Source organism: Paroedura picta, chromosome 1 (assembly GCF_049243985.1).
Source record: "Paroedura picta isolate Pp20150507F chromosome 1, Ppicta_v3.0, whole genome shotgun sequence".
NCBI classification, from domain to species: domain Eukaryota; kingdom Metazoa; phylum Chordata; class Lepidosauria; order Squamata; family Gekkonidae; genus Paroedura; species Paroedura picta.
In genome coordinates, this window is record NC_135369.1 from 90949456 (window position 1) to 90964844 (window position 15389).

At 42.8% G+C, this 15389-nt stretch overlaps 1 protein-coding gene across 6 annotated transcripts in view; it reads left to right on the top strand.

The window, feature by feature from the left end:
* PDE10A (phosphodiesterase 10A) overlaps window positions 1-15389 on the top strand; it is a 318318-nt gene that overhangs the window by 219648 nt on the left and 83281 nt on the right. For all 6 annotated transcript variants that reach the window (XM_077347885.1, XM_077347873.1, XM_077347876.1 and 3 more), the window contains exon 4: window positions 11010-11130. In XM_077347885.1, coding sequence (XP_077204000.1) covers window positions 11010-11130 — 121 coding nt within the window. The remainder of the gene's footprint in view (window positions 1-11009; window positions 11131-15389) is intronic.

Genomic DNA, 15389 nt, shown 5'->3' on the forward strand with positions numbered 1-15389 from the left:
TGTGGTTAATTGAGAGTGAAAGAAGAGCCTCTCCTCGTGTTGGGGAAAACTTGGAGGGCAGAGTGGAACAGGGCGTGCAGGCCCGTTCCACCATAGCAAGGAATCAAATTAAAAATCTAATAAGTCTTTTTTAGGAAATATCAAATAAGGGAACTTCAGGATTTCCCCCCATTGAATAATGAAATCTTTTTACTGTGGTGGGAGAGAAATCAGATGTGTGCTCATCTAAACACATGAATAGGTTTGATTTCAGCAGTGGATACGAACAAATAATTGAATAAAAAGGTATTTTATTGTGAAAATAAGATCACAAATTGAAATTCCTTAAATTATTAAAGGTTTTAAAATGGAAATGTGCTTATAATTTTCTTGTAATTTTTTTTTTCAATGTAGTAAAAACCCAGTGAACTATGAAAGGAAAAAATAGGCTTGATGAGCTAAATTCACCTATAAACATTTCTGGAGTGCATTCAGTTTATTCTATCACTAGTAAATAAGCCCGCTGCAGGCTTAATGCAGTGGGCGCTAGCGAGGCTGGGGAGTCTGGCAGGGCGCGGCCGGGCAGGAGCGGCTTTGGCTGGGCCCTACCTTTCCGTTGGCGACGCCCGAACTGGCTGTGGGCATCGGCAGCGAGGCAATCAGCAGCGGGGCCGGACGGGTCAGGGCGCCGGGCAGGAAGCCCGCGGCAGTCTTGAGACGTCCCATCCGCCCCGGAGGGTAGGAGGAGAGCTCCCACAAAAGTCCCGGAGGCTTGCAGAAGCACTTTGCTTTCGCCGCTTCACCGAAAGCAGCTCGGGGGGATTCCCTGAGGAAGCAGCTGGCTCTTCTCCGACTCTGCCAGGCGAGTCGCTGCAGGGCAAACAGAAGTGGAGGCACAGCGGGGCTGCGCAGGCTCTTCCTGAGGGCGGTCTAATGGAGTTCACTCCCGGGCAAGTCTCCTTCGGCCTGCAGTAGCCGGGGGTTTAAAGCGATCAGCGTCTTCAATGGAGAGAGGCAAGCGGTAGGAAGAAGGGACGGCCAGGATGCTGTAAGGGGCCGCCTCCAGCCTTCGGGTGAGACTCGCCATGCCTCCTTCCCTGCTTCCCTCCGGTGCGGACGGGACGTCTCAGGACTGCGGACGGGACGACTCAGGACTCCGGTGCGGACGGGACGTCTCAGGACTGCCGGGGGCTCCCTGCCCGGCGGCGTGACGCCGGGCAGGGAGCCCCCGGCAGCCGCGCTCTGCGCGGCTGGCAGGGGCTGGCTTGCGGCCGGCCTGATGCGTCGGAGGCGCTTCGCGCCTCCGACGCATCAGCCCTGCGGGAAAGGGAGCAACTGCGAGCCGCGCTGCGCGCGGCTCGCAGTTGCTGGGGCTGGGAATCGGAGGGACCCGAGTGGTCCCTCCAATTGTCTGTCCTGAGGAAGGGTCCAATCTGGACCCTTCCTCATCACGGACAAATCCCACCTTAGAACCCCTTAACCATTTATTTAGTCCGTGGCGCCCGCGGCGCCACGGGCGGTTTAAAGATTATGATACCATTATCAGGCTGAGTTTTGAGAGACCAATGTATAGATGTAAATATCAAAATCAGTCATCCAAAGATGGAAAATAACTGCATGAAGTTTTCTTGATAACACTACATTGGTCTTGTTTTTGGTTTCCATAAGTGTAAAGAATGGGGAGAGAGAAATGTGAAAACCTCTTTCTCATGCCTTGCCACATTACATATCCCTTTTCTTCATCCATTCCTCTGTCCATCTGGGTGCTTTGTTGGTTTACAGACTGTGCAGCTTGCCAGCTGACATGCTACGGAGGTTGTCAAAGATTGTTCTCAACTGGGTGCTGTGGGACATCTATGAGGGGGCTACTTTGTTAGGGCTGGTGTCTGACTTCATGGCTGCCATGGCGACATTGAGTCTCTCCATGGCTGTATCAGCTCCCATTCATGAAGCTGGCCACAAGCTAGATTTAATCCTTTGTTCAATGGTTTATCTGGAGTCTGTGGTCACATGAACCTGTGCCATGGTCAGATCATTTTCAAATTAGGGTCAAATTACAGACAGTGTCATGGGTCAGCCAGCTGCAACAGAACAAAGTGATGCAGAGGAAGAGGTAGTCAGCAGACTCAAATCCACAGCCAGCGATAGACACTGCAGGAGGAGAAAATCTCTTTAAAGCCAGACTCAGATATGCATACAAGTACCTCAGCTCCTCAACCCTGAGTTGGCAACACAGAGTAATCTGCCAGCCAGTTCACCTCTCCTGTCACCACAGCCTTGGGAACAGCTTAGGAGAAAGAGAAGGAAGAAATTGCAAGACAGAAGACCAGTGCCAAGTTGGCAGCACAACACTGGTTCCATATCAATGGTAAAAACAGTGCTTGCAGGGCTGAAGTGGTGGCAGGTGCTTAGTGCGATGTTTAAAAGCAGCTAATAAGGGAGTGGTTGCATGGAAGCAACATATCCATTAGTTACTGACCTTGGACTGATTCCATCATATCTGATGCTCCTCTCCAGGAACCTGCTCTTGGATTTCGCCTTGAACCTGAAACGGTGAATTTCATCTAATTAGAACACAAATTTTGAACTGGCATTTGTACAAACGGATGGCTGGAGGTTAACTGTGTCTTGCTGCTGTGCGTCTGCTGTCAGAACAGATAACTGCTCTCCTACTTAGCTGGTGAGCTGGAGACTTATGGATGCTAGAATGCTCTGTGGGGTATCTCTAGGATGGCAGTTTGGTCAGTTAGCTCACCAGGTCCTGAAACAAGGGCTTCAGGAGGCCAACAATAGAAATTCTCCCTGATGCCCTCTTATCTCTCAATCCTCATTGGTTCCATGGCATAATGAAAAGAGTTTAAGACGATTGGAGCATAAATGATGCCAGACTCCTGATGAAGCTTCAAACATGTTACAGAGCCCCCAGTTGAAGGCCTGTGAAGTGGCAGTGAAGATTTACTTTATTACCACCATCTTGTGTGCTAGTTCATGTCCATCCCATTTATTTAGATTGATTCAACAATTAACTTCTCCTTTCATGGAGTCTAAGGCAGGGGTAGTCAACCTGTGGTCCTCCAGAAGTTCATGGACTACAATTTCCCTGAGCCCCTGCCAGCAAACTGCTTTAAATGTTCATGGAAGCTTATTATGGTAGATCTGTCATGAACTTCTGCTCCTGAAGCATGAGCAGGGCGAAATTCATTACAAATTTTGCTTCATGGTTCATTTTGTGCCCATCCCTACTTATTCATTTAATTAAAAATCCATGTGATTTTTCTGAATCACTGTTGAGTATATCCATTTGTATCTGCAAAGGATGTCTCCAATAGTTCTCTGCAGAATGCATTATTCCCTGGATGGGGTCACGTCATTCCAGCAGTGGGTTGCCTCCCTCTTTGGGGTACTTGAAAACAGAAAATAGGAAGTTATCTTAATGGAGAGAGGAGGCTCCTAATCTAATCCATTCATGCCTAGAGCTTTCATGACTCCTTACACTGCTCAGCCTGGTTAGAGACTATACCTAAGCTTGTGGTGGTTCCTGTCCTTTCCCTACTCTCCTGGGCATTTTAGTTGTGTAGACAGAGGATAATTGTCTTGATGTGACTTCTTCACTCAATATTAAAGCTGGTAAAAGAGCACTTCCATTTTTACTTAAAACTGGCTTGGTATAAATCTGACTGCTCTTCATCTTTGATAATCATTGAGCAGACATTGATCTTGCTATGACAACAACCACTCTACTATTTTAAAGTGGCCAGGAAAAACTTGCTTGCAGGAATATGCTTAATTTCTGTTTATTGGAGGAAATTCAAAGGGAAAATAATCATACAAATGTAAAATTTAGAAAAAATTATACCACAGCTGATCCTGAAGAAAGCAGCACTCAGTCCAGAGAAAAGGCACTCCAAATGCTGAAGAGACACAGAACCAGTGAGGGAATGGTGGATTCTTCCCCAAGGCAGAGACCTTGAGTGACAGGTTGCTTCAAGCACACTGATTGGCTAGCAACAGCTGTAAGTGAGGTGTTATTAGAGCTGTGTGCTGGAGGGATGATATTCTGATTCAGACTCTGAAAGAACCGGTATCTAAAGAAGACCTGTCTAAAGAAGACCTTAGTTAGTTTGACAATAACTACTCTGAGGTGAATTTCAGTCATAGGAAATGGTCTTGACTAAATCTGTATTCAGCATAATTCTACACAGTTGGGAGAACTGGGATTGATATTTGGCAGACGGATCTGGGGAGTGTTTTGATACTACCAAATCAAACCAAAAGAAGGGAAGGAAAACATTAAGGGAGAGAAGAAGGGAAATTGGTTCAGGATTTCCTTGAAGTAGTATGAATTGATTCAGATACCTCAGTATTTATAGGAAGCTGGTGATTCTAGGAAGGGAAGTTGGGGTACTAGCAGAGGGTACCTGCCTTCTAGAAGCCAGGAGAGGACCCTGGGTAGCTATAGCAACTGAGCATGGGCCTTGCCACTTCTTTCCTGATCCTCAGAGCTTCAGGCATCAGCTGCTAACATCCTTTGCTCAGACAGCAAAGAAGATGCTGAGTAAGAGCAAGCCTTAGCCATCGGGTCAGCCAGCCAGCAAAAGCCCAGTCATGATAGCCTGAGCAGGGCATGGGAGGAGGCCAGCCATGTAAAAATATGGGAGGAACCCAGCAGGGAAGCCCTGTTCAAAAAGCTTCCCAGGAACTGGCCAATGAAAGAAAAGGTGATGGCCAGCAAGGATGGAAGAGGAGACTGGGTGAAGTGGTGCTCCAGCTCCTGGCCCAGATAATTGCTTAAGCCATGAGGGAATTGCTTAGGTCAGGGAGGAAGTAAACATGGTGGCTGTACACCAGGGAGGACTGGAAAAGAGGAGTGTGCCATGCTCTGCAAGGTTCTTAAACCAAGAATAAAAGGGAGGATTTGGGTGGTATAACCCTGTGCGGGCCCCCCCCCTTCCTGTGTCCTGGGGAAGTAAATAAGAACATCACCTGAATGCCAGGGGTGATACTGACAGGGGAAAAGTCTTACATTTTAAGTACCTTATTTCTTTAAACAATAGAATCAGAAAATCATAGAAAAGAAAAAAAGATTAGAGATCCCAGTGCTTTTGAAAGTATTCTGGTGGTATATGGTTGACCAGATTCAAGAAGAAGAGTTATTTCTTATATGCCACTTTTCTCTACCCGAAGGAGTCTCAGTGGCTTACAATGGCCTTCCCTTTCCTCTTCCCTTAAGACACCCTGTGAGGTAGGTGAAGCTGAGAGATCCCTGCTCAGTCAGTTTATCAGTGCTGTGGTGGGCCCAAGATCACCCAGCTGGTTGCATTAGTTTAGCCATAACAACTAATTCTTATTCTTATTTTTAGATTTATTTCTCGCCTCTCCCGACAGGCTCGAGGCGGGTCACAACAACAAACCCTATTTAAATTCCCATTAAAACATCAGTCTACTAATATGATGGCTAAAAATCCTATCCCTCCCCCAATTATCAAAGAGGTGAAAGGGAAGGATAGGGGGGGAGCGATGTCCCTGATTGGCTGACCTCAGCCTCAACCATAGACCTGGTGGAAGAGCTCCGTTTTACAGGCCCTGCGGAAAGCTGACAAATCCCGCAGGGCAGGGATCTCTGAGTTTTGTAGTCCACAGTTCTATGTGCAGGGCTTCCTGTTGTTTCCATCTAGATGCAATGGTGAGGCTTGCTGCAGTTGTTGCATGGAAGAAAAATTCTGTGCCTTGTTTTGGAATACCTGTAGGCAGAATGCTATATTTTTGGGGTCTAATGCAAATGTATATTTAAACATAGTTTGCAATTTATCATGAACTTTAATCCATTTTTCAATCAATTTGCAATTCTACCACATATGAAAAAGTGACCCAATAACATCTTGGCATTTCAAAGTTTATCATCAACTTGGTTAGACATTTTACTAATAACCTTATTTTTGAAGTTTCACAAGTTTACCACAAAACTTTGGGTGTTCCAAAATGTCATCATTTTCTCTGGATTTGTGTTCTCTTACAATTGTGGTCCATGTAGTTAAGCTTTCCTTTCCTTTTTTTCCCCAAGGCTCTTCTCATTAGATTTAAAATCGCAATACTGACTAGGATGTAAGTTGTAATGAGAATTTCAGCATGTATGGAAACCAGTTACGCAAACTGTTCGTTGAAAGTGTGTGGATGTAACAGCAATGCCATGTGGAAATTATCAAAACGGGAAAAGAAAAAGCACTTGCATGGAGCCTACATTGTACTCATAAAATATCAGGGTCATACAACACTTCTGGTTTAAGTACTGGCAAAGAGAAAGCCTACAGTCAAAGTGCTGATTTGCTGACAAATGGGAGGTGGGGTTCTGCTTGGCCAGATATACTGCATATGTTGCCATATTTTGGCATGGGCGTGAGGCTGCAAGAGAAATGTCACTGTGTGATATCAGTGAATTTGCTTTTGATACATAACTTAAAAGTTTGATTTCAATGGATGAAAATAATACCTGTGTAATATTTAATTCTAAAAGATGCTTTGTGAGCAGGATATAACAGCACTGAGGGGAGGGGTTACCGTTAAACTGTTACTCTCAGAACTATCACATTCCAAATTCTACAGAATCATAAGCCTATTTAGCAGCACCAAATATTTTATTCAATAGTCCTGAAACTGGAAGCACACAATTCAACACAGAACAGTGAACCTCAACACCCCCCCCCCTCCAAAAACCAACCTTCTAGAAACTAAATGCAGAAATGCAGGTGGAAATAAATCAACTGACAAGGATTTTCGCCCCTTATGTGGAACATCCATATAAAGGGCGAGAATTCTTGTTCTCTGCACCTTCCCTCCTCCCCTCCACTGCCTCTCCTTACCTGCTGGTGTGCCGCGCTGGGTTGGCCCCACCCCCACCAGTCTCCCAAAGCTGGCCCTACTCGCAAGAGGGTGGAAGCGGCCTCAGAAGACTGGCAGCAGCATCTACTGGCACAGTCCCTGGGGGCAGGTCATCTGTAGACTTCCATTGGAGAGAGTGCTCCAGTAGATGTTCCACATCAAAAATTATTTGGAGGGGGGGGGAATGAAGATAGAAGAGAGATGTAGAAGAACCTAAACCAGAAGCACCTTGAACACATGCCAGGTGGAAAAAAGAAAAGATGGGAAATGCTGAGGAAACAAGCAAAAAAGCCTTGACCTCACAACTCCCAGAAAAAAGAAAAGGGGGAGAGGGAAGTGAAGGATGGTGAAGGGGAAAGAGAGAAAATTCAAGTAAAACAATAGATTTTTTAAAAATCTAGCAGAGCCTCCCTGCATACACACGTAATCCCCCCAAAAGAACCAAAAATGGATAAATTAACCACATTCATAGCAACTCAGAAGAACCAAAGCAGAAGGAATCCTTGGCCTCCCCACAGGCCCAAAAAATAATAAAACTCCATAAAAATAAAGCTACAAAACCAGAAGGAATTCTAAAACACAAGTAAGTTATTTTTCAGGTATTTTTTCAGCTTGGGTGAACTGAATGTGCACCCCTACATCTAAGTAAAGAAGGCAAATAAAGTGAACAGAAATTTCCAAGTCATTATTATTTCTGTGGTTCTCTCCCCACAGGAAGGCACTTAGGAGTATCCATCCAATCACCTACACATTTTAAATACAGGTCTAGAAATTCATAGATCATTGATGAGCTATTGGGCCCTGGATAGAAGCCTTCTACTTCCATTGCTCTCTAGGTGGTAGCCATCCTGACCTCACATGGAAAGACACAGGGATGAATTATTTTCTTTTGTTTTGCCAGATGGGTGACATTTTCAGCCTTCTTTCACCTATTGTGAAACAGGGCTTGAAATCTTTGAAGCAGGAGACCTCTTTAGCCATAAATATTTCATGCCAAAGCTGTGTTCTTTTTTAGTTGAAAGTTGAATATGTGTTTCTGCTCAAATTACCATAAGAAGAGAATCCTTGATTCTGAACTCAGTTATGAATGTACTGTATAGTTAGAACTCTTTGGGCAAATGTATTAGTGTAGTAACAAAATTTCTTATGTTTATAATCAACAGTAATCTGTGTTTTGCCCTCTATAAAACATAAATTGTAACAAACCCAATTATTTGGGTATCTAAGATACAATAAATAGTTTAGTTTTATATAAAAAAGGAATTCCTATTTATCCCTTAGATCCCTCATCCAAGATAATACTCACTGCATCACTTAATCTGTCTTTAGCTTGGTTATCTTTCCAGAATATTTTCTTTACTGTGATAACTCTTAGGTCATCAAGAATTTATGTAACCAACAGAGACATGCCACTGAATATCAGTGTTATATTTTCTGTATTTTTAGCTTTATTTAACCAAAGCAGATTACTAATAACAAAATAATTACTGTCTCTCTGTGGAAGAACCAAGGCTCTTACTTTTGAGGAGGACCATGTCTAAGAGCACGTTTCATACAGATTTTTATGTTCCAACTACTCCAAGGAATTCTGAGAATATAGGTCTTAACCCTTCCTGAAATCATTTTTAAAGGGAAGAAGCCACAATAAAAGCAGTTCCAAGTATTGCAGTACAAATGGAACTCAAGACAAAATTTCAGTTTTCACTTCTTTCAGATATACAAAGATAAATTATAGATTTATCATGCTTGTTTTATTCCATTTTGAAGGCACATCATGGATTACAGCATAGAGAACAAACTGTTCTCGCTTGCATTCCCCCCGCCCCGGCCCTCACCCATTTGAAGACTTTATTATATGCAAACTAGTAACAAACTTGCTATTGGGTGTTGTAAAGTGCAAGGGTTGCGAAGAAGACATAACTGTTCTCCTTATGTTGCTTAATGGGTTTATATTGTATGCAGTTGTATTTTTAACTTTCTCCCCAAATGCCTGTCTGCTTCTAATTCTTAGACAAAGCTGTTGTTTTCTTACCAGGCATTTGCCAGTTCAACAATATTACAGTTCATAGGGGAGTTAGGTGAGAGAGAATGTGAGGACAAAGGGCCACTCAGTAATACTCTTGGGTTGAGTCTGCATGGGGCTTTCTATACTCTCCCAGCCCAAATAAACCCCTCCTTTCTTCACTGCATTCCATTTCCATTTTGATTTTGAGCACTTTAAATTTTCCCTCTGCAACATCCATGATTGATCCACGGTGACTCTACCTTTCTTCTGCAATATCCAGGAGCAGATATAAGTTGTTATATTTGAGGAACCCACTTTAAGAGCCCCCAGTATTAAGTGTAGATATTCTGCATTTTGCCAGATTAACTTTCTACCCTGTGCTTCCAATGCTGAGGTAGCAAAACAGTCTGTCACTGATTGGTCAGGGCATCAATTCAAAGAGTCCCAGGAAGAGTTTGATTTGTTCTATATCTAACTCAGAAGCTTCTTTCCAATGATCTACCAAGTATTACAAAATGTCAGAGAGCAAAACCCAACAATGAAAAGAGAATGCTTCTCCCTGTTACTCTGGTGCCTGTTGTGATCATGTACAAAGCAGATCTTCAACTGAGGTCCCTTCGGTGTGCACTTTGGCATGTCAGAAAATTGGGAATCCTGAAAAGGTGCATCCTTGTGTTACATAGAAATGGTAAAAGAAAATAGTATTAGTTCCTTCAAAAGTGACTCTTTGCCAAAATTTATAAGAACTAAAATGTTAAATTTTGAATACAAAAGAAGCTTCTATTTTTATAGTATAAAACTATGCCTTTGTGTCTTTCGATTCCATAGGTATATATAAATAAAAAAATGGAACACTCTTTAAAATTAACCTTTTGTAAGCCAAAACATAGTATATATGTTTTGTAGTATATATTTCTTTCCCTTATCTGTTTAATTTCTATTTGTAGCAGTCAGGTATTCCCCCTGCATCCCTGAATCTGGGGGTTGTAGATGTAAGCCTCTTGTGGCGCAGAGTGGTAAGGCAGCCGCCTGAAAGCTTTGCCCATGAGGTTGGGAGTTCGATCCCAGCAGCCGGCTCAAGGTTGACTCAGCCTTCCATCCTTCCGAGGTCGGTAAAATGAGTACTCAGCTTGCTGCTGGGGGGTAAACGGTCATGACTGGGGAAGGCACTGGCAAACCACCCCGTATTGAGTCTGCCATGAAAACGCTAGAGGGCGTCACCCCAAGGGTCAGACATGACTCGGTGCTTGCACAGGGGATATCTTTACCTTTACCTTTTAGATGTAAGCACCTATGAGACTTTAAAAGAGTAATATTTTACTCAGTGTCCATGGTCCTTGAAACCAGGGAAATATTAACTAAAATTAAAAGCCTTTAAAAATATGAACCTATTTCAGATGGTTGCTTAGATCTTGCATAGACCGGGTTTTGATACCAAGAACTGTCCAGTAGAGGAGGACTGATATTTGATAACAAAAAGGACCTAATATAATTTTGGAAGCACTCAGTTTATTCTTACTTGCATTCTTCACTCCATATATATCTGAGGAAGTCAGGTCTGATTCAGAAATCTTATATAGGAATAAATTTTGTTGGTCTTTAATGTGCCAATAGACTTCTTAAATACCGCCCAGAGCTGTAAAGAATGGGCGGTATAAAAATCCAAATAAATAAAAAATAAAATAAATAAATAACAGTAAATATTTTGGGAAAATTGAAACATAAAAACAAAATGGAAAAATTAATATGTATTAAAATTTAGTACAGTTCTTAAATGCTACAAATCAGGGTGCTGTCCAGCTATAACGAAGCTATATCAAAATTATTTTCCTTTTATAGTTGTCCAACACATAAGACTCATCTGACCATACTTAGCAAAAATCTCCTGGTTTTGTGTTATACATGTTAGTGCACTTTTACTTTGTTGTTGGTCATCAATGTAATTTGTAAATAAATGCTGATTAACTCCATAGGAGCCTTTTACCTTGATTGCTTATATTTCAGCAACTCTTTTTGTATCTCTTAGCCAAATTGCTTCTCCATTGAATTCTCCATCTTAGCTAATAGCTTATTTTAATCACAAGCACAAATAAATATGCCTTTTGTATTAATTTGTATTCTAAAATGTGTATGTGTTTGTTTTCAATAGTACCAGGATATTGAAATGCAAGCAGTGGTATATGAACTGAACAGCTATATAGAGCAGAGGTTGGACATGGGAGGGAACAACCATCTGCTTCTATATGAATTGAGTAGTATTATTCAAATGGGTAAGAACATTTTGGGCATCCTTCATCTAAAGTTTATGCATTGATTCATAAACATTGTTTAGAGCATCATCACCAGTGACTGAAGTTAAATAAACGTGCTGTAACGTTCTTTGCTATAAACTGAAATTCATGTCACTTCATTATATTAGAAAAATACATGTGAATTAATGAGCTTCATAGCTCATAAGATTAGCTGAGTTAGTCTTTGATAGCAAAAATCTTGTGGCAACTTGCAAGCAGTGTTTTATTCCATCCTAATCATTTATGGTTCATTGACTATGCTAAAGCCTTTGATTGTGTGGAACACAACAAATTGTGGCAAATTCTTAAAGAGATGGGAATACCAGAGCATCTTATCTGTCTCTTCAGAAACCTATATGCAGGTCAAGAAGCAACAGTGAGAACCAGGCATGGAATCACTGATTGGTTCAAAATTGAGAAAGGAGCTGTATACTGTTGCCTTGCTTATTTAACTTGTATGCGGAGCACATCATGAGAAAGGTGGGGTTAGATGAGTCACAAATTGGGATCAAGATTGCAGGGAGAAATATCAACAACCTCAGATATGCAGATGATACCACTCTAATGGCAGAAAGCAAAGTGGAACTAAAGAGCCTCTTGATGCGGGTGAAGGAGGAGAGTGCAAAAGTTGGCTTGAAACTCAACATCAAGAAAACGAAGATCATGGCATCCGGCCCTCTCAATTCCTGGCAAATAGATGGGGAAGAAATGGAGGTAGTGACAGATTTTATTTTCCTGGGCTCCAAGATCACTGCAGATGGGGACTGTAGCAAAGAAATTAAAAGACACTTGCCCCTAGGGAGGAAAGCTATGGCAAATCTAGACAGCATCCTAAAAAGCAGAGACATCACCCTGCCAACAAAAGTGCGTCTAGTCAAGGCTATAGTCTTCCCAGTTGTGAAAGTTGGACCATAAGGAAGGCCGAGCATCAAAGAATTGAGGCTTTTGAACTCTGGTGCTGGAGAAGACTCTTGCAAGTCCCTTGGACTGCAAGGTGAACAAACCAGTCAGTTCTAGAGGAGATCAGCCCTGACTGCTCCTTAGAAGGCCAGATCCTGAAGATGAAACTCAAATACTTTGGCCACATCATTAGAAGGAAGGACTTCCTGGAGAAGAGCCTAATGCTGTGAGCGATTGAGGGCAAAAGAAGAAGGGGACAACAGAGAATGAGGTGACTGGATGGAGTCACTGAAGCAGTTGGTACAAATTTAAATGGACTCTGGGGAATGGTAGAGGACAGGAAGGCCTGGAGGATCATTGTCGCGATGGGTCGGACATGACTTCACACCTAACAACAACAAATCATTTATGGATGGGAGTCCACTTATTCAGATGCTAAGTTTCTAAACAAATGGTATCTAGTTCATGAAAGCTTACGCTGGAATAAAATTGTATTAACTTTTAAGTACCACAAGTCTCAGCCTTGCAGTATAACATACTGTGAGAACTATGCTTGATGTGTCATGGTTCTCTCATTTGTCTTAGCAGAACATAACTATCATCCGTGGAGGTTACTGAGTGCTTGCTAATTCCTTTATCAAATTGGTGATTGTAATATCACTTCTATAGCGTGAGAGAAACAATTTTTTTTAGCTTGACCTCCATAGTCAGTTGAATACATAAGTTAATTTAAAATCATTATTATGAGTATTTATGGTTTAATCCCCCACCGCTGATTTAAAACAAGTAAAAGATACCTGTACTATCTCACACCATACCTTGAGATAATCACCTGAAAAACTTGAACTACAACTTTAAAATTCCCAAGTGCACTTAAGGCAGCATTACCAATGACATCTGTTCATTTCTGTTAATTTTATAAAACAATCTTTAGAAATTAAATATTTTCCATTGTGGGGAAAACCCTGGAAAATTTTCTGCTCTACATATCTGGTTTTAACCATGCAAACCCTTCTCTAATGATGGGTATATAAATTCATACATTTTAGTGGGGGATTAAATGCTGTAGATCAGTTTTTGATTAAATCTGTTTAGTCACCATACTACCATATGTTTAATAATGCAAATTCAATGTTGTGGTACCTGTGCAGTCCAACATGGGTTACTCTATATGTGCAGACCTCCTACAGAGAGATTTTGAAGATGAACTCCAACTTCACACTATGTTGAAGATCTTCTCCAACTTCACACTGCCATACTTCCTGCCATTTCCAGCATAAACAGAAGGGATGGAGAGGCCTTTCCTCAGATTTCTCTCTACTGACATGGAAAGAGGTCCTTCCATTAAAAGCTTCATTTGAGGCAAATTACATCCTTCAGGGCACATATGACACCAATGCTTGGCCAGCTGCATTGACTCCAGATTAGAGACCTGAGTTTTAGTACTGACCTTCAAAGCCCTAAAGAGTCTGGGTCTGGCATATCTGCAGGATCGCCTCTTCCATTATGTCCCTCAAAGAGCACTATGGGTGGTAGACCAACATTTGCTCGGAATCCCTAGCCCTAAAGAGGTGAGATTGCCTCAAGAAGAATTGGTTCTTATATTCCATTTTTTTCTACCAGGAGTCTCAAAGCAGCTTACAATCGCCTTCCCTTCTCCCCACAATTGGCACCCTGTGAGGTAGGTGAGCCTGAGAGAGCCCTGATATTACTGCTTGGCCAGAACAGCTTTATCAGTGTTGTGGCGAGCCCAAGGTCACCCAGCTGGCAGCATGTGGAAGAGGAGCAGGGAATCAAACCCATCTCATCAGATTAGAAGTCACTACTTCTAACCACAACACCCAGCTGGTAAATACCTAGGCAGCCTACCTAGCACTGTTTGATACTCAGTCACACCTAAGGGAAAGAATATTCAGATATCAACAGATAACAGCAATGTTCTATATAAACAAGGCAGTACAGACATCAACTTTTTGCTTCTTGACATCCTAAATGTGGAAATGGTGCATCCTTCACAGAACAACCACAACCCAGGTGGTGAACATAGCAGGAAACAGCAAGCACATTATGGATTTCCTTGGCCACAGTTCCTTAGTGCCTCACTGGTGGGAACTGGATGATTAATTCCTCCTCCCGGTTTCCCAGCAACCGGGCACACCAAGTGTAGATCTGTTTGTGACAAACACAAACAAGAAATGTGCTTTATTCTGTTCCCAGGCAACCAGGCATCCCCACACTGGAGAACACCTTCCAAATTCAGTGGAGAAGGGGCATGTACTATGTCTTCCTCCTGCTCCTGTTGATTGCACAAATACTGTGCAAGATGAGACTAGAGAACTTGGCAGCCATAGTAATCGCTCTGTTCTGACTCATACAAACATGGTTTTTCACATTGCTCACGATGTTCCAAGGTAGATATCTTCCACCCTAACACAGCCACCTTTGGTAGACCCCATTCCTGCACCTAAAGCTATGCAACCTGATTTTAACACCATGGCTCGTTTGTTCCTTTAAAGTAGTTTCCCCAAACCTGTGAATCAGGTATTGCTAAATGCTAAGAAGCCTTCAACATAGTGCTGATACTCTGAAAAATGGAAGCACTTTTCATCACAGACCAACCAGAAACAGAGAGCCTCAGTGTCATGTTCCTGTCATGTCCCCGCTGCCATCTCCCATCTCCGAGGAGTTGCCACAGCAACCAGGGCAACTGAGCCAGCTCTGGCAAAAGAGAGAGAGGCCTCTGAATGTGCAGCAGGGAAAAACAGCACAAGTCAGCCAGGCTCTTCCCAAAAGGCATCTTTAGAGTAGCTGCAAATGCACTCCAGCCCTGACAGCTCACCTGAAAGACGCAGAGGGCGCAGAAGAGTGGTATTTGCTGAACGAAGGAGCCAAAGACTGCAGGCACGCTGTCAGAGTAGATTGGGGCCCAGCTGGGATAGCTCCTGGGGAGGATGAGTGAGTCCTCCCCCAGGTGCAGCCAATTAGCTGGGCTGCTTTTAGACAAGACAACAGCAGCTCTTTGGCATGGGTATAATCTATGCAGAAACCCTTCTGGCTGGCTTGGATTCCTTGGCTCTGCGAACTCCTGACTCCCATCGGCTTCCCTGACTTCTGGCAAACGGCTTTTGACTATGCACCTAGTAATTGGACTGGCTTTCTTGACTATGTGCTTATCTGGACTCTGACCTTGGCTTTCCCTTGACTACTCTTTGCCTCGCCCTTAACTCTGCTTGCTTTGATACCTAACGACTCAGACTGGATTTTGACCTTGCTCTGGTATGGACTCTGGCTAGACTCTGCAACCCAGGCAAATAGAGACAAATAGAGATGCCTTTCCC